The sequence below is a fragment of the Alligator mississippiensis genome, chromosome 1 (assembly GCF_030867095.1).
Source record: "Alligator mississippiensis isolate rAllMis1 chromosome 1, rAllMis1, whole genome shotgun sequence".
NCBI lineage: Eukaryota > Metazoa > Chordata > Crocodylia > Alligatoridae > Alligator > Alligator mississippiensis.
The window spans coordinates 345714075-345741052 of record NC_081824.1 but is presented as its reverse complement, the minus strand read 5'-3'; the positions used below and the strand labels follow the sequence as shown (position 1 = coordinate 345741052).

The window sequence follows — 26978 nt, the reverse complement described above, 5'->3', positions numbered from 1 at the left end:
AGGATGCAGACTTTAAAATATAATGTTGCTTTAACAATATGCTCAGCATTTATCTAATTCATCTGTCTCAAAGTACTTTTAGGCATCTGGGTAAATACTATCATGTTTTATACTTAACCTCTTGGTGCTTCAATTCTTTAAGACTCAGATTGCCAAAAAATAGGCCACAGTTTTGGCCTTAATTCCAGGGTTCCCAAATTAAATAGCTGGGACCTGTGTGTTGTTGCCAGTGGGCGTATCTACACATGACATTTACTGTGGAGTTGCCTAATTAGCTCTGCAATAAAGTTTCTGCACCTACATGGGCTGCCCTATTAGGTTGGACTAAATTAATAAATGCTGCTGTAGTTTAGTACTTGTAAATACAAGTACGATACTGCAGCAGCATTATTTACTGTGCAGCAACACTCGCATAGACGCTGACTGGGGCACTGCCGGCTAGACCCACACTGGAGCACCCTCATGCCCCAGCCAGCACCTCCACAGCATGTTGAGCTTTGTTGAAGCAGCCCTGGGCTGGCAGGCTGACCCCTGGGATCTGTCAGCTGGGGTGCTCCAATCCAGTTCAACGTGCTGTGGTCCTGGGTACACTTGCATGTGCCAGAGTTTTTTGCTTCACAACTGCACATGTAGATGCACCCAGTGAGTACCTACTGCTCCAACTGAAGACAGTCAAGACTGCAGGTTCTTAGGACTTGTGAGAATCAGGCACTCACTGGTTAAAGTTGCACCCCCAGAATTAGAGGTCACTTCTGAAAATGTGACCCCAGCAGCTTGATGGCTTACAAATTACTTTCTTCATCCTTTACCAATACAGGAAGGAGAGAGCTCTGTAGTGAGTATCCTTCTACATGCATAATTTTATCTTAAAATAATTTCATTTGAGAAAAAATGTGAGCGTGAATTTAGATGTGAACTTCATCTCTAGTTTAAGTGTGATCCAAACAGGCAGAGTAGAATATTTGCTGACAGTTCTACCCATGTAAAAAAGGATGCTGCTGGAAAAATTAATTCTGAATTATTATTTTATAAATTAACATGATTTCAACCCATTACTATGTAGTCCAAACAGAAGGTGCTAGTCATGCATAGGTGACTGATTCTCAAAATAGCAGTTTTTCACAAAAAAAACCCATTAAACAAGAAAAATAAAAAACCCAACAATTTACAATAGAAATATAGTCTTAACATAAACCATTGAATAAGATTTTCCTAATCTACCAATATACTCCACAGAAATTGGAAATCCACATAACCTGAACAATAGCAAAAGGCTTTAAAATTTGTAGCAATAATTAACCGGAATTTAGTAAAGCATGAGGTTGCACAGGAAAATCTAATAAAACCATTTGTATTGTATAAAGCATCTAAACAAGACAGGCTCTCAGGATGCCTGTAGATGTGCAGGGCACCTGCTCCAACACATGCTAATTACAGTGTTGGAGCAGACTCAATCAAGTCTGCTGGAGTGTGCTAATTAGCACACATGCTTATTAACACACTCCAGCAGCGTCTCGTGTATTCAGCTTCCCCAAATTTCAAAATGCTGGCAGGAGTGCTTGAACTAAACTGAGCTTTAATTAAAGCACCCCCACCACCATTTTGAAATGTGGGATGCTGAATACATGAGATGCTGCAGGAGCTTTAACTAGAGCAGCTCCCAAGAGCCACTCTACTTAAAATGCCTCCCCCCAACCCTCGAAGCACCTGTAAAGATGCTTTTAAGCACCATTTTCCAAAGGCATTTAGGAGCCCCAGACCCAGTGATTTCCAATGGTATTTAAGCACTTCAGAAAATTCTGCCCAGTCTTTAAAAAAAAACAAACCCCAAGAAGTTAGTTCCCATAATCCCTTCACAGCTACTTTAAATAAAATGTGCTATACAGAGGTTATGGTAGTGTTAGAGTGATGTTGTAGCAGTGATGGTCCAGGAATTATGCGAGAGGCAAGGATTTATTTGGGTGATATCTTTTATTGGACTGACTGCATAGTTGAAATAGGAGTTAAGACCCCATGGAGTACGAGTTAGACCTAACTCTACAGCGGTTGGAAATCTAAAATAAATTGCCCACCAATTTAGAAGTGTGCAAAATGCAAAGGAAAGTACATTATAATTTATATATTGGACATTCATAAACAAAAAGTTATGGATTTTATAATAAATAGAATGATTTCTACATTCTGGCTAAAAGTCATGTGTGTTTCAGGTAAAGTTCAAGGCCTAATTGCCACACAACCCTTTATAATAAGGATTAAGTGGAGCAGAAAGTGCAAACTCCTGACATTTACATTAAAATCAACTATCGTTGTTTAAGTGGCACATTCCCTCCAGCTTGTATTTAAATTGTTGCCAGTTAAAAAGAGATGGAAGAGAGGTATCTTCTCACTGCTTTGTGGTGACCTCCAGGTTGCTGCTAAGAAACAAGCCCTGGTCACTTGCCCCCACTCCACATGTACAACTTGCCAAGAACTGTTACACAGTTACTTTAAGGCATTTGCCCAGGGACTCTTTCAGGACCTGAGACTCTTGCACTTATCATACGACATCTTTTCAGGAAGCAGCACATGGAGGAGGACTGCATAGGTAGGGCTGATTTTTCAGTGCCAGTCTCAGGATCACCTTGGAGGTAGAATATTGTATTATAATAATGCCTAGTGACTGCAATTGATTTCTGGGCTCCACTGTGCTCCATGCTGTACAAACAAAGGGAGACTGCAGTCAGCTCTAGACAAAGAAAACACTGTCACCGTCACTGTCCACATAAGGAACAAAGGCAGCTTGGAGATGTGGAAAAAAAAAACCCAAACAAATGAGACTTTACTTTAAACTTCTGGTAAAGCACAGGGTTGTTTTTTGTCATGTCTGTCAGCAGTCAAAGAGACTGAGTGAATTAGGCTGGAAATTGAACCTAGAGTTCTTGAGTCTCAAGGCACAACTTCATCCATGAGGACCCCACCCCACACACTTACCCTGTGTACAGTATCATAGAAATACTATGCTGCTGCATCCCATTGCAGCCATAAGACTGAGGCACAAAGACAATTGCTAAGTCACAGTTCTTATGTACTTGCTACCATCTTTTTCCTGACCTCATCTTCCAAGGTGCTAAGCGCTTTCAGCTTCCATCCCAGCATCTTTCCTGGGTTACAGGCTAAAAAAATTACAGGTACATCAAATCAGATGTATTTAGGAGTGTAACTACCCTTTCACCTCACTTGACAGGCCATTTCCTATCAGCTGACGGTACTTTTAATTCTATATCTGGAGTTTGTTCTCTCCCCTCTGACTGTTCCAGCTTTTGCATCCCAGTATCCCAGCCATTCAAATAGAATAGTTTGAGGTGACATTGAGTTGTCTTGCCAGTTCTGTAGGACAGGTGCATAGTGCAATCATCAGTGCTACTCATTCAAAATATGGTCTAGAAAAGAATAAATTGATCATAAATAACACCTAATGTACTAGCTATTTTTAAAAGTTCTCTTCATCATAGAAATTTAGAAAATATTTTGATATTTAAATAGTGAACTTGGTTCCGGAGCATATAATGTAATAAAAGGCACATTTTCCCATACCCTATCCCATCAGTAGTAGCGGAACGAATAAAATTAAAGCACTGCTAAAAGTTTTTTTAAAAAAGAGGTTATCCTTTGTCTCTGGGGTTTGCTTTTGTTGTGTGTCATCTAGTTAATCAGTAGTATGGACAGGCAACCCAAGGGAAATACTTTTTGATTCACACCACATTTTTATAGCGCATTCATTGTCCAGTCAGAGTCTAATTTCATGCATCTGTAGTTCTTCATTGATATTTCAACTGCAGCTGTTTTCAGTATGGCTGATTCTCAGATTTAGATCTGTGCCTCTCAGGTTCTGAGGCCTGCCTGCCTAGCCGTGGTGGCGGCATTGGTCTTGTTGATCCATCATCTTTAGTCAAATCTTCTTCACTCAGTGTACCAAACCTTGGTCTTGACAACAGAGGTTGCCTGAACCCACTGGATGTCAGAGCTTGGTTAGCTGCCTCCCTGTGATCTCCTTTTCCATCACAGTCTCTGTCGACTTCATTCCTCCATTCCATTCTAAATTGCTGCTGTGGCTTCTGCTGTTTTTGCTTTGGGTCTCTCATTTTTTTTCCTGGTCTGGGTTTTAAATTGAGCACTGTGGTAGCAGCATCTGTGTCAGAGTCACTGCTGTCACTCACTGTGAATGTAAAACAAAATTAAAATTATCAGATACAGCATATCACTGTCTACCAAGTGCTGCCAAGCCAAACAGCAGAGCATTATACAGCACAAAGCACAAGACACAGAAATGCTGTTCTGTGCCTGTGATGAATGGTTGACCAAACTCTGAAATGTACAGTCCTTTTGGGCTAGAAGCAATAAAGGATTTGGGCAGATTTTAGGAACTACCTAAAAACCTGGGATTCAAAAATCCATGCTCAGGTGTTGTCAATCTCTGGAGATACCTAAATTTACAAAGTACCTCCCCACTTGACTTGAAATGGTCCTAGGCGTCTAAACTTCTTCTCTAGTCACATGTAGAACTGCCCAGTCCAAGTGGCTCAGTGACTCATCTCCCACCTACACCCCAACTTTTTTCCAACTATTCAGTTGGTCTATAAAAGATAACATATCTACTCAAAGGTATCACATCTAATAAAAAGATATCACATCTACTCAAAGAACCTTGCCTACCTACATCCCAAGGCACCGAACTATATGGAGAGCCTAAGGACATAACCTAGGGTTTTAAATACCACTCTGGGAGCCAGAGGTGAGAGTTTCAAACCAGCAGGGAACATTCCTGCACTTAAATATTGGGTACCTGATTTCAGGATTAGAATTCACAAAACTGAGTTAGGCACCTCTACTTCCCTATGCTTCGGGCAAACTTAGGTGACTAGAACTGAAATCCATACTGCTCAGCACACCAAGCGGGGCAGGGAGGGAAGGAAAGACATCTAAGCCAGTCAGTAAGAAGAGGTAGATGAAACCCTACCTCTCTTCTAGACTTAAGGAGCAGTAAGTTGTCCCCTTGCAGTCCTGACTTAGATGCCTATGTGAGACAGATTCACAGCTCGAAAGATCCCTCTTTCAATCAACCCCTCTCACAAATATAGGCACCTAAGCAGGCAGTTAAATCATCATTTACAGTATAGGAAACTGGCTCATTCTTTCCTTTTAGAGGAAGCAGAAGTGGTAGCGGCAACCTTTTATGTATTTGCCTAGAGGACAGAGCACTTATTCAGGGAAGCAGGAAGTATGGACTTGGGCTCCATACCACTTGGCCCAAGAGACTTCAGACCAATATTTCATCCTAAGGATACTAATCATGAGACAAGATGCAAGGCCGAATAAAGGTACTTCCTACCTTTGGCTCACTGTGCAGAAAGTTGAGACTCACAGGTTCAATAAGAAGAGCATTTTGGCAACTGCTTGTACGTTTTGCATTTAAATAGGCAATGAAAAAATGCATAAACCACATTAGGAACAGGGACCAGCAACTTGGACACTCATTCGTCCCTCAGCTATTGAGCCACGCCTGTCCCCCAATTTAGGCCACCTAAATTTACCTAACCTGAAAGCATCTAAGTCCCTTATCAAATCTAGCCCTTTCCTAGAAATTTGCACAGAGAGTTTTGCATTTGGTCGCCTGTACATTCTCACAAGCATGCATGCTATTTTGTTATACATTTCTAAAGAGTTTGGTCTCTCTCCTTTACAAAGGTGGAGGGTAGTACACCCATGGGAATGGTGCCCTGAAGTGGGAAATTGTTGACTTTGCCACATTTGCTCTCTTTCCTCTTAACCTTGCTCAACTTCTGTGCAAAAGCCCCATAGGGAAGTGTTCAGTACAGATGTATAAATGGCTTTTCACAATGTTCTTTCCTCTCTAGGATTGTATGCATGCATGCTTTACCAGAGAAGAGAGGGGCCTACAACAAAATTCTCAGTCTAAAGCTCTCCCAAACATGTGTGAATGGGACAGAGTTCACATTTTTAAGCAGGACCTGAAGTGTTCAAATGAATTATAGCCTTACAATAACCTAAAATAAAACATGGATTAAAGTTCTGCATTGTAATCCTGTCTTCAGTTACCAATCTTTTCCTGCAACCATGTTAAATATCATTCATATCTAAGCTATGCAAAGAAAGGAAGCACTTGTTTTTTCAACTTGAACAAATATGAACCTACTTGAATGAAACAAACAACACTGAAAATATTTTCAGTTCTGCAAAGAGTGAAATTATGAAATTTACCCAAAGACTCAGTAATGAAAAAGCTGGGATTCATTCTTAGACTGTGCAATGGAAAGTTACAAAGTCACACTGCTCCACGACTGGGGACCTACCTAAATCACAGCGAGACAAAGGGTTTTTCGTGGCCCACTCACGGCATACAGAGCCAATTTTGCAGGCATTTTGCAGTGACCCTGCCCCCTGGCACTGATTGGCAGAGGCTGTGCCCCTCAGCACTGACTGGTGAAGAGGCCCAGTGGGGAGGTGGGACACGGGGGCAGCCACCACCTGGATAGCTGGCTGCCCTTTGTACCATCCTGCTCCTTGATGCCAATTAGTGGAAAGGACCCAGCAGGGAAGGATGGACAAGGGGGCAGCCATCTTGTCTGCTGCCCTTCGTGCCACCGTGCCAGCTGGTGCCTTTCCCTCCCAGCAGCGAGGACCACTGGCTCCCACTGGGGAGTCAGCATGTTATATTTATTAAAGTTTTATTTTTATTTTTTTGATTTAGTGGAAATCCTGGATTTCACAGCTTCCTGTCCTCTCCTGACAGGTCCTTTGCATAGCGGATGAATTCATACAGCTCTTTGTTGTATCTTAATATTCTTCCCACAACACCCAGGACATGTGTGCTGCCTCTGCTCTGCTGTCTGACAACTGGCACGGGTGAAGTCTGTGCTACATCCTGACTACTTCCTTGTGAAGGGTTAAGGGAGAAAGGCTGTTCTTTCCAGCACCTAACTTTTTGGGAGGCCCTACATGAAAATGAGTGTATTATTCTCCTTTTGACTAGTAGCCTTTGCTTGTGTGAGCAATCCTATCGATCTGAAGGGAAATAATTGCATGGCTAAAGATTATCTCCCAGGACTGTGGCTGTATCTGCAGAATTTATACATTCAAAATGTGCAATGTAAGTAGCACCATAAGAGACCTTCATAAAACTTCCCCTTACCTCTAAAAGTTGCTTTGTTTCGTATTCGTAGTCTCTCTGGGAGTTTAGTATTTTTGGGCAGTGACAGATAGCGCATTGTATTAGCAGAAGCCTGTAAAAATAAATGAAGATGACACGAAGTATTAGTATAATGAACATTAGAGGGTTCAAAGGGATCTGTTTAGATTAGAGAAAAAAACCTGGTAACGAGACTGGGATTAACTAACACAATTATATTTTCCATGTGCATGGTTATCTTCATGCCTTTTGCCTCAGTTCTGGTGGTAAAAGTTTATGCTAACTTAGAGGAAACCCAAGGTTAACTTTAACCATTAATTCAAAATGAGAAGTACTAACATGCATCCATATTAGAGAAAATATGCCAAAAAAGCCAAAGTTAGCTGCTGCATGTTCACTAACTCCAAACTGACACAAGTTTTTCCATACGTCTTTCTTTCTACACAAGCCACATCTGGAACCGTACTGCTCAGTTACTTAATTTTCTTGAAATTGAAACCTGGCTAAAAAGCATCAGACCAGAAACAATTGTCTGCCCTGACCCTTTAAACAGGGTACTTTATAGGGCAGAGGCGGCCAATTATTTCAGGTAAAGGGCTGCTTACTGAGTTTTGGCAAGCCACCAAGGGCTGCATGACAGGCAGCCAGGGGCAGATAAATATTAATTTTCTAAATTTTGTAGGGCCCCCATGGGCCAGACAAAATGGCCTGGCGGGCCACATCTGGCCCATGGGCCACATTTTGCCCACCCCTGTTATAGGGTAAAACCAGACATCAGATTTCTCCCAGGTTGGATGTCCTGGGCTTTGACTCGCATCAAAACAGGCTCAGGATAGTTGTTTAGACACTCAGCTTGAATGAAAACTACCCCAAACTAGTCCAGATAACACTTTTTCCCTGGGACTATCTTGAGTACTTCAGAAGCACTTAAAGTGGGACAATGGGTTCCTACATATGTAGGATCCCTGGCTTAGTTCTGGGAGAAATCCGATGTCTGTTTTTAGCTTGAATAACTTTATCCATGTCTGTAATCCTGGGGAGGGATTACTGCTTGAAGATGAGCATATGCTTATTTGTATGAGGCTTAGTTTCTCCTAAGTGCTGAATCACTGAAGTGCACTGTAGCTGAGCGAAGTCAGCACCTCCTGAAGATAGGAAGTGTCCTTCCGGATAAGACTGTTAGGACATGGTGCACAGTGAAGCTACTGAGGATATGGACACATGTAGCACTTAGACCAATTTAAACTCCGGTTAAACCTGAAGCAGACAGACATATAAGCCTTTTAAACTGGTTTAAAGCTACCTGGAACAGTTCAAAAAGTGTACCTGGAAAATCAAGTACTATTTCGAACTGGTTGAATATTACATGTGGATACCAACTGGTCTGAGACATGGGTCTCATCCATCCTCCAGGCATCACACACTGAATCACTCTTCATCCCTATTCCCTTCCCCCACTCCACAGACTACTGCAACTGGTCACTCTGGTACACATCCATAACTCTATTGCACTTTTTCCCCCTTCTGTTGGCACTTTCTGATCAATGAGCCCTCTTACACTTGTTCCATAAAAGCTAACAACCTGCTGTGTCCACAATCCCAACTTGCCCATGGTCCCTCATTATGCTCCACTCCCAGTCTTTGGGAACCTAAAAGTGTACATCCAAGGACTTCCCTCTCCTCTCTAGCCACCCAAAGTCAGGCAAGCATGCTGCAGATTTCAGTCAATTGCTGGCAACTGAAGTTTACTGAACTCATGTTTAGGAGATAAGGAACAAAAGAAAAGTGAAAATACCCCCAGCCACAAATCACCCACCACCTGAAACTCCCTAAGCATAGGTGCAAGTGCTCCACTCCCCACCCTCAATGCGCCCACTGCAAGGCATACTGGGCTGGGTGCTCACTCCTACCACACAGCACTTCACACACAATCTGTGATGACTGGGAACAATTCAATTGTCATGTGTCCTCACATGGCGGGAGGTAAATGGGTGCTGGGAATTTCCATGCCTCAGCTGCTCTACAGTAATTGCTCATGCACCATATGCTTGTCACCCCATAGTAAATGTAAACTAACCTGTGGTGGTTTATCCTCTTTCCTTGATAGGCAAGCTATTGCAAGTTATATTTTACTTACTGGAGAGAAATCATTTGCATGTCAGCAGTTAACATGGAGCAGCTGATGGATAGTAAAGTTCTGTCATCCCTCACCTCACTGTAATTTGTCCATGTTTTCATACTCTCTCTCAATTTGTTTATAATTTCTCAAGAATACCTATCGTTTAATTCTTAAAAGGGCACCAAACAAAGTTTAAAGTTTTGAAAAGCCTTTAGATATTTTTCCCCATTTGTTCATCTCACTCGTTGTTGCATCTCCATATGACATGTGTAGTAGGGTTGGAATGTTGTTGCAACTGTGATGGTCCAGGACATGTATGAGAGGTGAGTATTTTTGGGTTTTGTTTGTTTTGGTTTTAGGTTTTTACAGAATCAATTGTGCAGTTGGAACACCTGTCTGACAAGCTTTAAGACATCAAGTGCCATTCCTCAGGTCTAACCTTTTAAGTATTGGCAGGTTCAGCAAATGCAAGTGCCAAACAGAATGTCTTAGACCTGAGGAAGAGTACTTGATGCCTGAAAACTTATCCAACAGCTCTCCCAACTATACAGTTGGTCTGATAAAAGATATCACAGAAAAGCCTAGCCTCTCACACGAAGGACACATGAAACTGAAAACCATTTCCTATTAGTCATTTTTCTTCTCTGGATACTGTGCTGCTGCTCATGAGCACTGAGTGGGCGGTGAGCTGGTTAAGTATAAGAACAATACTCAAGCATTGTTTAAAGATCAATTACTGCTAAAGCTACAGTTCATGCATTTCAAAGACCTCTCTTACACACTGTTTTTTTTAGTTCCACCCTGAAAATGCCTTCATCCTTCAGGCCCTTCTATCAATCCTGGCCAGTAAATCAGTCACTAATATGATAGAAGCAATATGTAAAGATAGCTATAATGATAGAAAGGTCATTCCAAAAGAAGTTACAGTATATGTCAAAATAGCTTCAGTAATGATAAGATGCAATGATTCCTGACCTTGCCATTCTGGTCTCTACTGTAAAGGACAACTGTAACAATGAGTACTGTAATTAGTAAGTACACTTGGAACATGAAAATAAACACTCAGAGACTAGTTAATTTTTTTGTCTCTGGCAAGACTGAAAGACTGAGTTTGAAGCAGTTATCAGGTAAGTCCTCTGCTGGAAGGACTACATAAGTCCTTTCAACATTAGTCTGAGGTCTGTGCTTACTCTGTAACAAAACTGTCATCATTGGATGCTGAATATTTATAGATTGTAAGGCTGGAAGGGACCTTGGAAGATCATCGGGTCCAGCCCCCCTGCACCAAGCAGGAAAGATAACTGGGGGTCAGGTGACCCCAGCAAGGTGACCTTCCAGTCTCCTTTTGAAGATTTCCAAGGTAGGTGATTGCACCACCTCTGGAGGGAGCTTATTCCACAGTCTGGCCACCCTGACTGTGAAGAAGTTTTTCCTAATGTTGAGCCTGAATCGGTCTTCCAGGAGTTTGTGGCCATTACTTCTGGTTTTCCCCTTGGGTGCGCTGGTGAACAGTTGCTCACCGAGCCCTTGATGTACTCCTCTAGTGTAGCAGTAAGCTGCTATCAGGTCCCCTCTCAGCTTTCTTTTCCTCAGGCTGAAGAGTCCCAGATCCCTCAGCCTTTCCTCATATGGCTTGCCTTTGAAGACTCTGATCATACAGGTGGCTCTTTTCTGGACTCTCTCAAGCTTGTCCACGTCCTTGTTAAAGTGCGGTGCCCAGAACTGGATGCAGTACTCCAGCTGCGGTCTCACCAGTGCTGAGTAGAGCGGAAGAATCACCTCCTTGATTTTGCTGGAGATGCATCAATTGATGCACGCCAGAGTATTATTTGCTCTACTGGCTACAGCATCGCACTGACGGCTCATATTCATACTGTAGTCTATTATTACCCCAAGGTCCCTTTCATTCATGGTGCTAGTCAGTTTGGTGTCGCCAAGCCTGTAGGTGTGTTGGGGGTTGCTCGTCCCAAGGTGGAGCACTTTACATTTCTCGATGTTGACATATACTGAATATCATGCCATTTATTAATCTTAAACACTGAGGTAGTGCCTTCACCTCATTGATATTAAAGAACCACTTTTCAAATAGGGGGCTATTCAAATAGTGGTTCTTTAGTCAAAAGGTCTCCTCTTCACAATGCTATAGAGAATCCTACAGCTTGATTTTCTACCTCAACATCACTCCTACCTCAGTATCTATGAAATTTGTTGGGGCTCTTAAAAATTAAAGGTACAATAGAAAGCCCAAGTTTTTCTCAAAAAATTCCCTGAAAGAAAGATACTTAGATACAAAGAACTCTTTTTTATGAACAGGTTAAAAAACAAGTACCGGTCTCTCCCTAGACAGACTGTAGCTTTTTCTAATGCTTTCCCTCAGGCTGTGCCGGCGACGGATAAGAATTTCTTTCGCTTGTTTTTCACTTGCATCTGCAGTCAGGCTATGTCTGTTATATGACAGTGTCTGAAATACAAAGATGGTGGTCACATATCAAAAAGCACAGTGACAAATGTATTGAACATTACAGAGAGCACAACATGCACTATTTGCTTTAATGTTTCAATAGGTATCATAAAATAATTTGCAAACTAAAACCTATTAAAATAGATTAAAGAGAAACTGAGTGATTATGTCAATGTTTGTCTAGTCACTGGTTCTGCAGGCATTACGTTTGGTACCTGGATTCACTGGACCTGTCAAAACATGAAAAAAGTGAAACTAAAAAAAAAAAAAAAAGGAATTAGAAAAAGCTGGCTTAATGCAGTGATTTCACCAGGCTCATCATTCAGTAGGGATTGCATATTTGAAAATAACAAAATCAGTCACCAAGGGGAATCACTTCCTTCTAGCAGGCTGAAACAAGCACCACTTCTAAACATTTTCCACTAGTAAGAAACAAAAAGAGTAAATTTCAATCAAGAACTGTCCAAAATATAGACATGACATAAGTAGGAAAAAACTGGGTTTGGGATTCACTGGGGTCTATGCCAGTGTAGATCACAGTAATATTTACTGCATATTTAGAGGTGTAAGAGCAAGTAAGCAAGTTACAGAAAACAGCCTTAATATATTATTGTGAATATAAAAGAGGAGAATTCTCACAGATATGAGGCAGTTCCATTTGGATGCTTAAATGTTGGGCCCACCGGATCACTGGAAGTTATATGCTGCCTTACAGCCGCAAAGGATCTAATCCAATGACATGCATACATATACATTCAAAATTGAGAAGGACGGCCTGATGCATCCAACTTCAACCTTACCCGCTGGCGTATTTGATAGAGGTTCTTTGTTAAAATATCCCGCATATTTTCCATTTCAGCAGAGGAAAGTGGCTTTACTTTCACTTTTAATTCCCGGTAGTCACTGTTGCACATTAAAAACAAAAACACAAAAACAGAAAGATATTTCTAATACCCGATGATAAAATATAAACATCTTCTTCCTTAAAAATAAAAACAATATTATGTGGAAACAAAAGAAAAAAAGGATAAAAAAGGATGAAGAGCAAAATCACTCCATTTCAATCAATGCCGACACTAGCAACTCCGTATTCACTGCTTCCAAACACTATACAAATTGGATTAAACAACGCATTTGATTGAGATACTTCTCAAGATATCCCTCAAGTTGTTTTCAGAGGTGCAGACGTTGGCTCAGAAATCCAGTTAACACTTTCAGTGTTGTAAATGACCTAATAAATCTCTGCAACCTGAGAGCACCCAGGTCTGATTTCACTTTCAGGCCAAATACTGTATACAACTTCCTCAATTTCTCTTAGATGGGGGTTCTGCCTCACTGACCCCAAAAACTCGGGGAAGGGGTGAAATTACTCTTTTGATGGCATTTCTTTCAAATTTGCTGTGGATAACACTGTAATTTCACATCAATACCATTAGGTTACAAGCATTTATTTAAGAAGAGATTCTTTTTGTGCACAAATTGCCTGATAGATTTCAGAGAGCCCAACACTGAGACTCATTCACACCAGATTTACTTACGTGAGAGAAGCTAAAGATGGGACTGTGCTTATCATCCCACTCTCTGCCATCTCAATGGCATGTTTTATTTCCAGTTTCTTATACAGAGAGACAATGCTAGATTTGGGCTGGTTTTCCCGGATCAGAAGTCTCCGTATATATTTTTTGTCAAACTTTATAAACCTGTAGAGAGAGGTAGTTAGCTATGTTAGTCTCAAGTCAGGCAGAACTCAGACCAGGGTGGTGCCTTATCAGCTAACTCAGAGAGACATAAGTTTTCACAGGTTACAAACACTTTGTCAGATGCTGTGAAAGCCTATGTGAGAGGCAAACCAGCCCTACCAGTTAGTTTACTGTAAATAGTTAAGGAAATGAATTATGCTTTTGCTGGGGATGAAGATTACTCACCCTGGGTGTATTTCTGGCCTTGCCAATCTTACATATTCATGAATGAGGTAACAAAGGTTGCCTTAACAAAGGTCAAGTTCATCAGTTTCCATTTGAATGGCCTGTACTGACTCATACATTCAGGTGAGTATTTCCTAACAGAGACCTTTCCTTTTAACTACCTTAGGCTATTAACAATTCCTATTTTTAATTACCTGTTTTTATGAGAGCCAAAGGGAACAGTAAACATTTACTGAAACAGCATGCAAACTGCCTTGCCTAGAACTCTGTGCATTTTCTACTCTGAACATTTAGCTTCCTGACAAACCTCAGTTCCCTTAGAAATGTTCCCCTTTACTGTAGTAGTAGTAGTAATCCTACCTGGGTACTAACTGTAACAATATGGATTAGAGCAGGAGTGTATTTTTCTGCTAAATGTTTTAGTTACAAAAATGCAGTGTCAGCCTACCCAATAAGGGTGAAATTGGCCAAATAGTTTCACAAGCAAAACTTTTTTCAGAACTTGACTTGTTTTCACAGGGGTTCTCATTTTAGTCAACAACTCAGCATCAGAACATTCACTTGAAATATAGGAAGCTCAAGTTTGGACAGGGGGTCAAAGATACGGCCTGCAGAGCTACATTATCTGGCCCTTGGTGCCGGCCCCACATGGAGCCAGTCTAGGTCCTCTCCACTGCAGGCCAGATGCAACACCCACAGTGCCAGCTCTGGCTGGTCCAGGATGTGAGCCACATAGCAGCCACACCAGGCAGTCTGAGATGAAAACCATGTGCAGTGCAAGTCCTGCAATGGCTGGAGTAAACACCATGTTCAGCACCATCCCAAAATGGCCAAAGTGGTCCCCCATATGCTGGATCAAGTGCTCCTCTGCTACCCACTCCAGCTAGTCTGGGGCCTGTGCTGCATGCAGCATCCCACAGGTCCAGATGAGTTTGACACTTCTGCCTTATGGCATTTATAAGCACTTCTTCCATGAAGGTGCCCCGCTGCCATCCTAGGGAATATTCTGGGTTGGCTTGCTATCAGGCTCTCCTGTTCATGATGTTCCTCTACGAAGAGGAAACTGGCACGCAGATCTGCTGCGCAAGTGAAGGTCCTAACCACTAAGCTATGGTCACACTCCTCATCACTTCCTTTCTATGAATCTTTCATTCTTTTCTGAAAAATGAAACAGGCTTCAAACAAAAAAAAAAGGAAGGAGAGAAAGAAAATGTCCCACCTTCACCTGGAAGATAAGAGACCCAACCTCCAATTCACTCTCTCTCTCAGATTCAGAACAGGTATTAAAACCAAGAAGGTTTCCCACCACTCAGGAGAAAATCCAAACCCTACCCGCTTACAGGGTCTGCTGAAAGGGGTCTGCCTCAAGCCTTCCTGATGGAGAAGTTCCACATGGTGGATCAGGGTGACTGGTGCCTCCTGAGTCTAGGGGGCACAATTTGTGGGTGGGCCTAGGGGCCCATATCCACTCCTATACTTCTGTGCCATGGCTTAGTGCCCCCTCCCCCCACATGACTAAGTAATAACCAGTTATGTATATCCACCAGATAGTACTTTAGTCCATATTTCCTTAGCTTGTTAATGAGAATGTTGTGGGGGAGTGTCAAAACCCTTGCTGAAGTCAAGTTATATCCACTACTCTCCCCCATCCAGATAGCCTACCATTAAAATCTTCCAGGCACGTCAAGTTTACTAGTTCTGACATCTTTCTGTGAAGGTGTTCAAAGACTACGTTAGGTTTCGAACAAGCAGGAAGCTAATGATTTGCTTCAGCAATGCTATGTATTCAAGTAGCAAGGCAGGCTGAGGAACCTCTAAGAGAGCCTCATAAGAGATTGAGAGAAAGGGTAGTGCTTAGAATCCCACCTCTGGAGGTCAGAAAGTTGGATTTTTAAACCAGGCTGGAGTATTTGTTGTTTGCTTGTGGTTTTGTAAAACTATTTTCTTTTCACTCTTCTTTCTCTCTGTGTAATTTACACTTTCCAAACACACTCAGGAGTATAATGGTGAGGAGGAAACATTGCCCAGAATGCTGCTTATGTAGCTTGTACACTCAACCAGCTTAGTTTAGCTTATCCAGTGAGAGTTTTAATTAATACTTACTTATCTCTCCAAAAGTTGTGACCCCAATGTCCACATACATCTTCTATTCCAGCCTTCACGTGATCAAAGAACTAAAGGCAAAAATTGCAGGTTCATTACCAGTTCTTGTAGAGATAGCTTAACATGCTCTTGGAGATGCCTCTTTAGCTTAGTTCAATCACAGGGGTCTTGTTAATATTGAAAACATTTCTTTAGCTTAAATAAATGGATTCCAAATCAAATCCCTACTGTCACTACAACTTGTTTAGAATTATTTAGTTGATAAGACAGAGTGATCTAGTTCTTACAGAGTGAGCAGCAGCTTTCAACTTTTTTGATCCTGTGACCCAGCTCCAACCTTTGTGGTCTATCCCCACCTGTTGCCCCAAAGCTAAAATCCAGGCCATCTATCCCCTACCTGCAATCTCCTCCCAACCCAACTAGCCTAGGACTCAAGAAACGAGTGTGTAATTCTCTTCTCCACTACACCTTTTCTTTGGAGGCCTTGGAAAAAGTCACTTAAAAATCATTCCAATACAAAGAACTTGGGTAGAATGTGTGTGTCTACATCTAAATCTATGATCCTGAAAGTCCTGGCTCAGTTGTTATCTAACCTGGGAAGTATCTAAACTGCATAGATGCCTTTAATGTTCTCCAGGTACCCAGAACTTCCCTAGCCTTGACATGGCTGAAGAACTCCAGGCCTATGCCCAGTCAGGATCCAGGAATTCCTTAACCCAAGTTCCCAAAAGGACTCACTCCTGTAGGTATTCTACCTGTATGCTTGGCACACAATATAGGGCAGGACCCCTCACAGAATGCAGCTATGGTTACCACTTTCTTTTAAAGAACAGCAGAAGGGAGTGGAAACTATTTTTATATAATGGACTACCAGTTTGACCACTTGCAATGGGAATGAAAGACATTGATTCAGTCCCCTCTTCTTCCTGACTTGACTCAAAATTCACAACTCCTCTCTTCCAAGACAGTAACCCACCTATAGGTTATTTTGTGGATCATTCTCCATCACACAAGTGTGATCTTATTCCACGCTGCTCAAGCCCCTGAGAATCACTTAACACAAACAAAAATCTATTTCTTTATGTTACCTGCTGCTTTTTGTGACTTAGTCTTAAGGCTAAGATGATGGCATTTAAAAAAAGTAGGCACATGGTACTTTATTTCAGGGACTTGAGCAGTGTAGAATAGAACCACATTCTTGCCCTAAGTTGTATAGCACCTAAGTTTGATTGTTACATCTGGCCCTTAAGACTGTGTACCTCATTCCCCCATCTGTAAAACAAGGATTATTATTGCTCTAAGTTAAACCCTTCATTAGCTGACAGGCAATCTATAAATATATTTTAAAGACTGTGAGGTGCTTAGAAACCACACTTATAGTGGAGGACATGTAAGTATTCGAGATAGATACATAGAGAAACTGATGGGAGTCAGAGAAACTGGCTTAAAGTTTTATCTTTGAGGGGTTTACAGAATTTCAGCCAGATCTGTCTTGATTTAGTGAAACTGGTTGTACATTTTCTTAGCTAGGCGTGCTTTAAAAACTTAAAGAAATTCATGCATAACTCATGATCAAGAATAAAGGAAAATAAATTTAACATAGCAGATCAATAATTTACAAAACAAACACTTTAAGTAATCATATATTGATCACATATTATATAAAATGTTCACACTACTTCAGAACTGGAAATGAAATCCAAAATAATAGCTCTCTCTGTAGCATATTTTAGCCTGGCATCACTGACATCACTACACACTTTGCTACATATTTCACTCCAGGATTTACCCTAGGACATCAAAGCTCAGACATACCCGATTGTAAATTTCTTCACTGACAACTGGCTGTTTTTTGTTTGACCTCTTCACATCAAGAAACTCCACCAGGGGACGAATTGTTATCCCCTGTCCAGAAAAACAAAGCAAAACAAACAGCAAATATTTCCTTGCTTGCCCAGAGCCATAAAAAAAAAGAAAAATATTTCAGTCAATTTCTTTCAGTCACTCAAAGTTGTAAAACTGAGTTCTGGGTGCACCCTCTTTCTTTCCAAGAGACAAGCATAAATGTATAAATATAGTAAAAATGCATTTACCCCTGTGGTTAGCAGGCAGTGCATTTAGTTAGCTGTGTGCTACACAAAATGCAGTCCCACTAACACATGAGTGGAAATAAAGGGAATCTCCAGAGCTAAAGAAACAACTGATGACTATAAGAAAAAAAATGTAGTAGTTTTTCTTATGGACTTAATAATAAAAAACTTTGAAAAAGTGGCTTCAAGGAACAATGGCATGCTACTGACAGGGCCTGTCAAGTTAATAATTGTTTAATTAAACCAGAAACAAATCTTGCTTCATTTAAAACACAAATATGTTAAGCTATTGTTTTAGAACTTGAAGCTCAGGGCTGACCAAATAATAAATTTAAAGTTAATCCTCAACAACAGGCAAAAACTGGAATTTTTATTTAATATTGTATATTGATTGGTTATTCCCAAGGAAGGCAGAAACTTCTGATTAGTCCAATCTGATTCGCTGTGATTTAAAAAAATATCTGCGAAAGAAGTGTCTTTCATTTTAGAAAACCAGAAACATAATACTCCAAGAGATCTCCCGAGTGACTGAGTTCTTATGTTCTTATGAGTTCAGTCCCCCTCGCCCCCACAACTCCTACTGGAAAGCTGCTGCAGAATCTCACTGAAACCTTCTTCTAATTTCCAGCCGATATTTATTCATGACCACTGCATATACCAATTTATTTTTTGTCAATATGGCCCATTAGCCCATTCCTGCTGTTTACATCATTTCCTTTTCAATGTGTTTTAGCCAGCAGTCTCTTCTGTCTGCCTTCATTTTTCATAACTAAACAAGCCAAGATATTTTAGTCTCCTTCATTATGACAGACTCTGCGTTTCCACAATCACCCTAGAACAAGGGCACTAATACTTCCTCTTCTCTATTGGAAGTAACTCACTTGACACATCCTAAGATTGCATTTGCCTTCTTTAAACCCTCATTACATGGGTGGCTCAGTCATCATCATCATGCTATTAGCTAAAATGTCCAGGTCTTTCTCCTCCAACCGATAAGCCCTTAGTTTACAGCATAAATTCTCATGTCTAATCCCCAGGTATATGACTGCATTTTGACCTATTGCATTTCATTCTATTGCCATTACTTTTGTCCCCAAAGTCATCCAGTTTTTCCTGTATGCTTCCAATTGTGTGTCATATGAAAATTCAATCAACCAAGCCATACTTTTTGTGCCAATGTAAAAAATGAAAACATTAAACAAGATTTGTTCCAAAACCAGTCCTTGTGGAACTGCGGTATTAACATGCCTCAAACCTACTAGCCTTCCTTTTGAGCACTCCCCACTGCCACCAACACTGGGGGTACCAAAATACATCTTCCTTATTTGAATTAATAAACACCCATGTGGCACCCATATCAAATGCTTTACTGAAGGGCAGATAGATTATTTTTACCGCATCTTCCTTATTTAGAAACTAATCTCTTTCATTAATAAAAATAGATAATAAATTAGTCTGGCACAATAAAACTTTGCTAAACCCATGTTACAATTCATCCTGTATTCTTTCTAACTCCTGGACTTTAATAATTTTTTCATTCAAAATTCCTTCCAAAGTTTCAATACTGCTGAGGTCAGAATAACAGGCCTACAGTTGCCTAAATCTCTTTATTTCAACCTTCTTAAATATAGGAACAACATTTGCAATTCTCCAACTATATGGCTGCCCTCCAACTCCAACTTCTTAAAGTACTTCCTATTGTACTGGAAAATCCATGTTTCCTTAGTTCTTTCAGAATTTGGGGATGCTGATTATCTAGGCCCTCACTTGATTGCATTACATCTTTGACTTTTGCTTCTCCCTCAACTATGGTAATTTCCATTTATATGCCCTGTCATTTGCTTCCATGTTCGGTATCATCATACCAATTAAAAACTGAGACAAAGTAGTCTTTTAGTTTTGGGCCATGCCTAGATTATCTTTAATCTCTACCCCATCTTCACTGCCACTTAAATACTTAATGCTCCTTACATATTACCATAAGTAGCTAAGAGCTGGCTACTGACAACACAGCATTTTTGTGTGAGATAAGAAGACAAAGTCAGTGGTACCCTTTGAAAATGGTTCACTCAGGAAGATGAAAATTTCTGTTTCTCTTTCCCACTTACTCACAAACTATCAGTAAGATAAAGCCTAGCAGTAGGAGAGGTCTCACCTGAATGAAAACTGTAAAGAATATCACCACAATAACAGAAGTGATGAACAATTTCTTTCTAGGAAACACAGCAGCAGGGAGCAGAAATACAAGAGAAAAACAGATGGCTCCTCGGAGACCTCCATAAGCAATGATAAACTGGTCCTTGAATGTTAGGGGAATTGTCCGGAACATGTTAATAATCTGAGTCAAAACAAAAACACCTGAGAAAAAGATGAAGACACGTAAAAAGCAAAAATAAAGCAATATAGAAATCCTCCTCAGTGTTGATGTTTATTTAAAAATCACACATTTTAAAATTATTTCTTAAAAGGGAAGGAAACTTCTATTTAGCAAAGTAAGAAATTTTAGTTTAAAGCAATTGATAACGATTTTCAAAAATAGTTCTAAGGATGTGGGCCTTAGGTATTTCAAAAATTGCCTGTAATGGGAGTTAGCTGCCAAAATAACTTTAAGGCTCTTAAATGCCTCAGGAACTTTCAAAAATCCCACTAGAAACATATTTACATCTATAGGTACATGTTTGCATAAAGGACAACGTGTCTCAATACTTTAAAAAACAGAACTTTAGATGCTTTTTCAAAATTTTACCTAGGCTCAAATCCTGCAAACATATATTTACCTCTACTTACATGAGTAAGCCCATTGTGAAGTCAATAGGAAATGCATGTTATTAAAGATTAGCACGTGCATGAAACTGGTGTAGGACTGGGGCCTACAGCAGTCCTGTGTATTGAAAGGAGGTTGTACCACCAGCACAGAAGCCAAGAATATTCTTGAAAGGATTTGTTTCCTCTCAACACACAGAATATAAACCCTACTTTTGTAAAAAGCCCAAGAAATTCAGAACACAGGAAACAAACATTTACTTGCAATACCCTTAATAACATTTATGACAATGACTAACAAATAAACATTAAAAATGGATATGTTTTATGCTGCAGAAGTGTTATTTTGGCAGATTCTTTCACTTCTGTTGTTTCTGTTTAAACATAGCTGTACTTTCAGCTAAAGTGCTCATGACAAATATGTAATTTTATTTTCCCTGCGGCTATAAAAATGTAGAGGCTCACACTAACTTCATGGGAGCAGGATAAAGATCAAAGAAAACTCTGGGACTGACATTAATAAAAGCAGACTAAACTCTTTGAAATCATGGATACCTAAACATAAAGAGACCATTGTGCAAGTGACTAATTCAGCTTCATTAAAATCCCTAAAGCTTTGATCTGAAGTCACATGCCAATTGTAGAGTAAGATGTTATTATAGTCTCCAATATAAAGACAAGAGAGATTCACCATTTAGTCTTCAAACAGATATTCACTATTTCTTTTTTAAAGTGCCCGTTCCCCAAAAGATTTGTGTTTTACTTTCTCAAGTACAAATCTCAGACTCTCTCACCCAGTGCACGCCAGATCAAACAGAAGAGAAGAGTAAAGCAGACAAAGGCCCAGTTCCATTCATGGTTTTTTCCAACAGTAGACACTCCCATGAATATAAAGATCAGAGTCTCACTGACACTGCTCAGCATCTTCATGAAATACTTTATGGTTGTAAAGGACTTCTGGGAAACATTCTCCTCCACATATTTATTCATGGTCATGGCACAAGCTGTTATCCTGCAAGGTAAACATTATCCTTTATTGTATGTATTCCAAATCCATTCATCTCAGAAGAACAGCACTAAAATGGTCAGCTAATAAGCATTCCCACTTTACTACCATTCTCAGCTTAAATAAACAGCATAATTGTTCTGATCACTACTGCATTTTAAATTTTAATATACATGTATTCATAGTTTTTTTCAGAGGGGTGGGCTTTCTGAAAAAGTACTGGTACCATTTTGCAGAGGTCACTGAAAACTTATATTCTGCACTTTCCAAGAAAACAGCTGAAAAAAGTACAAAGCAAAACATTACACCTGCCCTTCTGCATACCTGAATTCTGATTCCAGCTCTAAGGGCTGCCAAGAATGCGCAAGTCATGGTGCCAGAAAGCGAGAAAGCAAGAGGAAGCCAGACGGTGGCTGTGTGACAAGGACACTCCCCCGAGAGGAAGGAGTCCTGAGTTCCAAGCCCAGATTTCAGATGGTCCTGTCCATTCAGCTTTCTGTATGTTGGCCAACCTTGCTTTTAGTTGCTTGGTACCCACATCATAACAGGATACTGCAACCAACTTATATGCAGTGCATCTAAAAGGAACTTGAGATAATGCTTTTAAGATCTATGGTCCATGCTATAATTTTCTTCAGATCCTGGAAAACACTGTCTTCTCTGGATGAGAAAGACCAGCAGTCAGATGTTTTTTAAGAATCTGGATCCCACTAGGGCTCCTTTGTACAGCCAGAGGCTTGAAGTCCTCTAGCTAATGAATCTTACCACGAGGGAACAGACCTGCTCTTTGCCCCTGCTCCCTCCCCTACACACATAGGCATGATGGAAGCTGGAGGTGGCAGGCTGAAGCACAATGTATCCCACTGGTCCTTCGCTGGTCAAACAGTCCTAAGCAGAATGCAGCTTGATAAGCTACACTGGAAAAGGAGTAGAGTTGCAAGAAGGATACACTGGGGGTGGTACAGAGGGCTTAGAAATGCAAGGAGCTAGGGTGCTAACAACAAAAGCACGGTCTCAGAATAAGATACTGGCCTCTTGGCCGAGTAAGTAATCTCTTTCCTATGATTTTGTTGTTAAAAAAAACAAACAATAACAAAAACAGATGCATTTGTGCAGTCATTTGATTGATTCAGCATCTCCTAGGACTGTCCTGTTAACTAGCAAGCCCACAAAAAGTGAAAAGTAGGATTAGGTCATACTCAGCCCTCATCTGTTCTAAACAGCTGAAAATTATGCCCAGTACCACCTGAATGTCTTCTCAGGTGAGTTAAATGGATTTGGAAAAACACTGGAAATTAGATACTGTTCTCAACCCTATAATTGCAGGGTCTCTGGGAAGGAGAGCTTGTTGTAGCTCCCTGGAAACGGACAGAAACAAAATATAGTGAAGAGAGAGGAAATAACACATTTTCCTCCTCTCCACCTCTTGAAATATGCAGTACTACAAATATTAAAATGATCTTTGTCTTCCTAAATGAGTTGTATACAAGGCAATATAACCTGCAAATGAGAGAGTACGCCTATTTTTCCCAATTTTGTTTTACAGGTTTTTTTCCACCTACTGTGAAACTGTACTTATCTGTACTTCTCTCATTCTTTCATCTCAGGTTGTTGACTTTTGCCATATTTAAACCAGGCAAAGAATAAATAGCTGATTACAATAGCACTGCATCTAGCACATGATTGAGTAATAAAAGTCCTCCTGCAAAAACAGTGAAGTTTCTGTTGTGACTGGAATAAACTAGACCACTGGACTGAGTTCTCAAGTTTCTTTGACCTACTAAATTTACAGTAGTTTCAATGTTCATTTCTTTCAGCTCATTCATTTGCAATTCCAAAAAAAAACCAAAAAGCAACACACATTTCACAATACAAAGTGCAACTTTAGAATTAAAAATACAGCCAAGCTAAAAAGTTCAGATCCCTCCATTTTTCACACTCATGATTCTGATTTAAGTCCAGATCTAATTACAGCAAAATCCATTTCCTGTCCTTCAGAAGGGGACATTCTCATTAGGGCAGCTTAGGGTATGACTAGTCCTACTATTTATGAGTTGCCTCCCCAGGGAGGATAAATAGCTGTTTTAAGAGTCACTCATCCCCATGAGTATGTTGTATTAGAGGAAGAGGGTACAGGGTCAGCTCTAAATTGGTAAATCAGGTGCCTAAATGGGACTTAGGCACCTAAATTTTCCCTAGGTCACAAAAAACTGACTCAGAATAACCCTGCTCCAGGGGCTACAAAACCATTAGGTGTTTAAGTTCAATGAGCACTTACATTTTGGCTGAAAAAAAGCCCTAAACACCTAAATGTAGACTTTCAAGCATGTGCAAAACTCATCTCCATCTGAACTCGGGCTGTGATTTAGAAGCCAAGCCTAAACTCTAACTATACTCCCAGAATGGATAGATCAATTAGGTGTGCCCTGAGCACATCCAACTCGCACCATCACTACTACATCCAGCACAAAGCATAATATCCAAAGTCACTTTCACTCAAAATGGGAGTGGTAGCTCCACATCCACCATTATAGAAAAAATAAATCTAGTAGGTGAACTTGTTCGTAAGTGGGAGCCCTGGCTGACAGGCTAAGCTTGGTCTGGAGGGACTCAAAACCACATCTTTCACCTCTCAAGACTACCCTAACCACCAAACTATAGAAGAGTCAAGTGGGTGATTCTTGCATTCCTTTCTCCATATTGATACAGCTTCAGTAGGAGGGGTGATCCATGTGATCATTTGATAAGACACACAAACAACCCTGGGTGCTAAGACAAGAAACAGGAACACCTTTCTGCTAAATTAATGTCTTTATCCCCAGCTTACAGATTCAGGTTCCCTATTTGCTGTCTTTCTGGCCCTGTTTTGTACATTCTTTGACGCACACTTTCTCAGCTTCAAGAGAAAGAGTAGAGGGTACCCCCAACCCACTGATTTTATAGCCTGGTGGGTTTGAATCCCCTCAGGTTGAGGAAACCCTGGAACTTGTTGGGTAATCTAAACAATGAAACATCAAGTGAAAGTAGCTACCAACACCCCAGAGGTCTGCATCTCCAGTCAACACTTTATCCAGTGCTCAAACAGGAGCAGTTTTGCTACATGTGTATCACTCCTGGCTCATCCAAATGTAACAATTAGAATGTAACAGCTGCTGCCCTTTTGAAATATTCCCCTTCTGTAATGGCTCCAAATGTATTTGTGTCTATACCCATAGATACTAGGGCTGTGCAAAGCTTCAGTCCCTGATTCGATTCAGCAGAGATTTGGCCCAATTAAGTAGCTGAATCTCCGAATCCAAATTGAATCAGAGGACCCTTTAATCTCTCCGAATCGATTCAGAACCCTACGAATCAATTTGGAGAGATTCAGACAGATTCAGCGATTCAGACATAGATACAGCTTTAAATGTTTTTTCTACATACCTCTAGATAGCAGAGGCTCTGAATGCTGCAGTGCTGGGGCAGATGCAGCGTTCCACAGAAATACGGAGAGCTCCCCAGAGACTCGGCAGCAGACCAGAAAGTGGACCAGAAGCACATCCAGGCCCACTGGGGAATGTACTGGGGGGCTCCCCATACCACCCAGCTTGGTGACTGGTGCCTCCTGGGTCTGGGGGGGCACCCAGGATCCCCCTGCAACTGATCGCTGAGCCATAGGGGCATGGGGGAGGGAGGGGGGGAGGAAGGGGACAGGCCCACTGCACTCCCCAGCAGACTCAGAAGTGGATCAGAAGTAATTCCAGTCCACTTCCAGGTTTGCTGCCGAGCATGCTAGAGAGCTGCTGTGGGACTCTCCATCTGCCCCAGCATCGCAGCATTCACGAGTTGCACACAAGTAAAAGGGAAATGGTAAATATATCTTGATTGTTTGATAATACTACATTTTCTTTTCCTGTAATCTATTGGAATCATGACTTTTAAATTTCTAACTTTTCTTCCATCCAGGTAAATGAGCCAAGTTTCAGAAATTCAGAACTGAGAACTGCCTAGGATATATGGAAACCCATGTTTCAGAAAATAAAAAAGAAATAATTTTCTTGAAAGTAATCCCTGAATTCTGTTGGAGAGAAAATGTCATTGTCAGCAATTGCATAAATCCTTTTACTTCCACTAATACAGTAATTTGCTTGCAGCCTATGCAAGTCTCATTTATTGTTCAGACAGGTTGCTCACCTTTTCTCAGGCTGCAAGAATCCAAGATTTTTACACCAACGACATTACAAACTCCTCATTTTCTAGTCAGTTCTCACTTTTCCAAATAACACCTTTTAAAACTGTTTAATATCATATTTTCTCACATACAATATGCTCCAGAATATAATACACACCTTGTTTTTGAATGGCAGAGTTATGGCTGCATAGAGCAAGGATGGAGCCTAGTCTTAGACTGGCTCACCTTTCCTGATTAACTAAAACTGAAACCCAAGCCATTGCTGAAGACTGGTGGCTCTACAATTTTAAAGTGAGACTCCAACTCTATGAAATGCTAGAAAAGAGACAGAGAGCAGGTAGGAGACAGCAAAATTCCCTTAAAAAAGGTTAACTTAATTAGTGGAACATCCAGACCATCAAATGGGGGGGGTGATCATAAACACCTCTGGAGTGAAGAACAATGAGCTATTAAGTCAACTAACTTCCTCAGTTGCCTGAATAGCAATGCAACAGCTGCTGCACTTGTGGAGCAGGAATCAAAGCAGGGTGCTTCTATCCTGGTCAGGAAATAAGCTTCCCCTGCTAAATACATGCCCTAATTTTGGCAGGTGATTTTTGGGAGAAAGGTACATTTCATATGTTTCATAGATTTCATAGACATTAAGACTAGAAGGGACCTTAAAGATCATCAAGTCCAGCCCTCTGCCTCCAGGGCAAGAAGTCAGCTAGGGTCAAAGGATCCCAGCAAGATAAGCTTTCAAATGTTTCTTGAAAGAGTCCAGAGTAGGTGCTAGCACCTCTGGAGGGAGTCCATTCTAGGCCTTGGGGGCTCAGACCATAAAGAAGTTTTTCCGTATGTCCAGCCTAAAATGGTCATAGAGGAGTTTATGACTGTTGGCCCTTATTATCTCTTGGGGCACTCTGGTGAACAGACTTTCCCCCAGATCCTGATGCGCACCCCTTACGTACTTATAGGCAGCCACCAGGTAACCCCTGAGCCCGCACTTTTCCAGGCTGAAGAGTCCCATGGCTCTCAGCCTCTCATCATAAGGCCTGTTCTCTTGCCCTCTGATAATGCATGTGGCTCTCCGCTGGACTCTCTCAAGCTTCTCTACATCTTTCTTGAATTGTGGAGCCCAGAATTGGATGCACTATTCCATCTGCAACCTCACC

At 40.9% G+C, this 26978-nt stretch overlaps 1 protein-coding gene across 2 annotated transcripts in view; it reads right to left on the bottom strand.

Annotated features, from left to right (window-relative positions):
• Positions 1-1952: 1952 nt before the first annotated feature.
• Positions 1953-26978, bottom strand: part of SLC9A2 (solute carrier family 9 member A2) — a 41818-nt gene continuing 16792 nt past the window's right edge. For both annotated transcript variants that reach the window (XM_019485033.2, XM_019485034.2), the window contains exons 4-12: positions 21442-21659; positions 20040-20242; positions 17610-17699; positions 15795-15865; positions 13305-13466; positions 12567-12669; positions 11635-11766; positions 7190-7280; positions 1953-4195 (exon numbers count right to left, since the gene is read on the bottom strand). In XM_019485033.2, coding sequence (XP_019340578.1) covers positions 3825-4195; positions 7190-7280; positions 11635-11766; positions 12567-12669; positions 13305-13466; positions 15795-15865; positions 17610-17699; positions 20040-20242; positions 21442-21659 — 1441 coding nt within the window. In that variant the 3' untranslated portion in view covers positions 1953-3824. The remainder of the gene's footprint in view (positions 4196-7189; positions 7281-11634; positions 11767-12566; positions 12670-13304; positions 13467-15794; positions 15866-17609; positions 17700-20039; positions 20243-21441; positions 21660-26978) is intronic.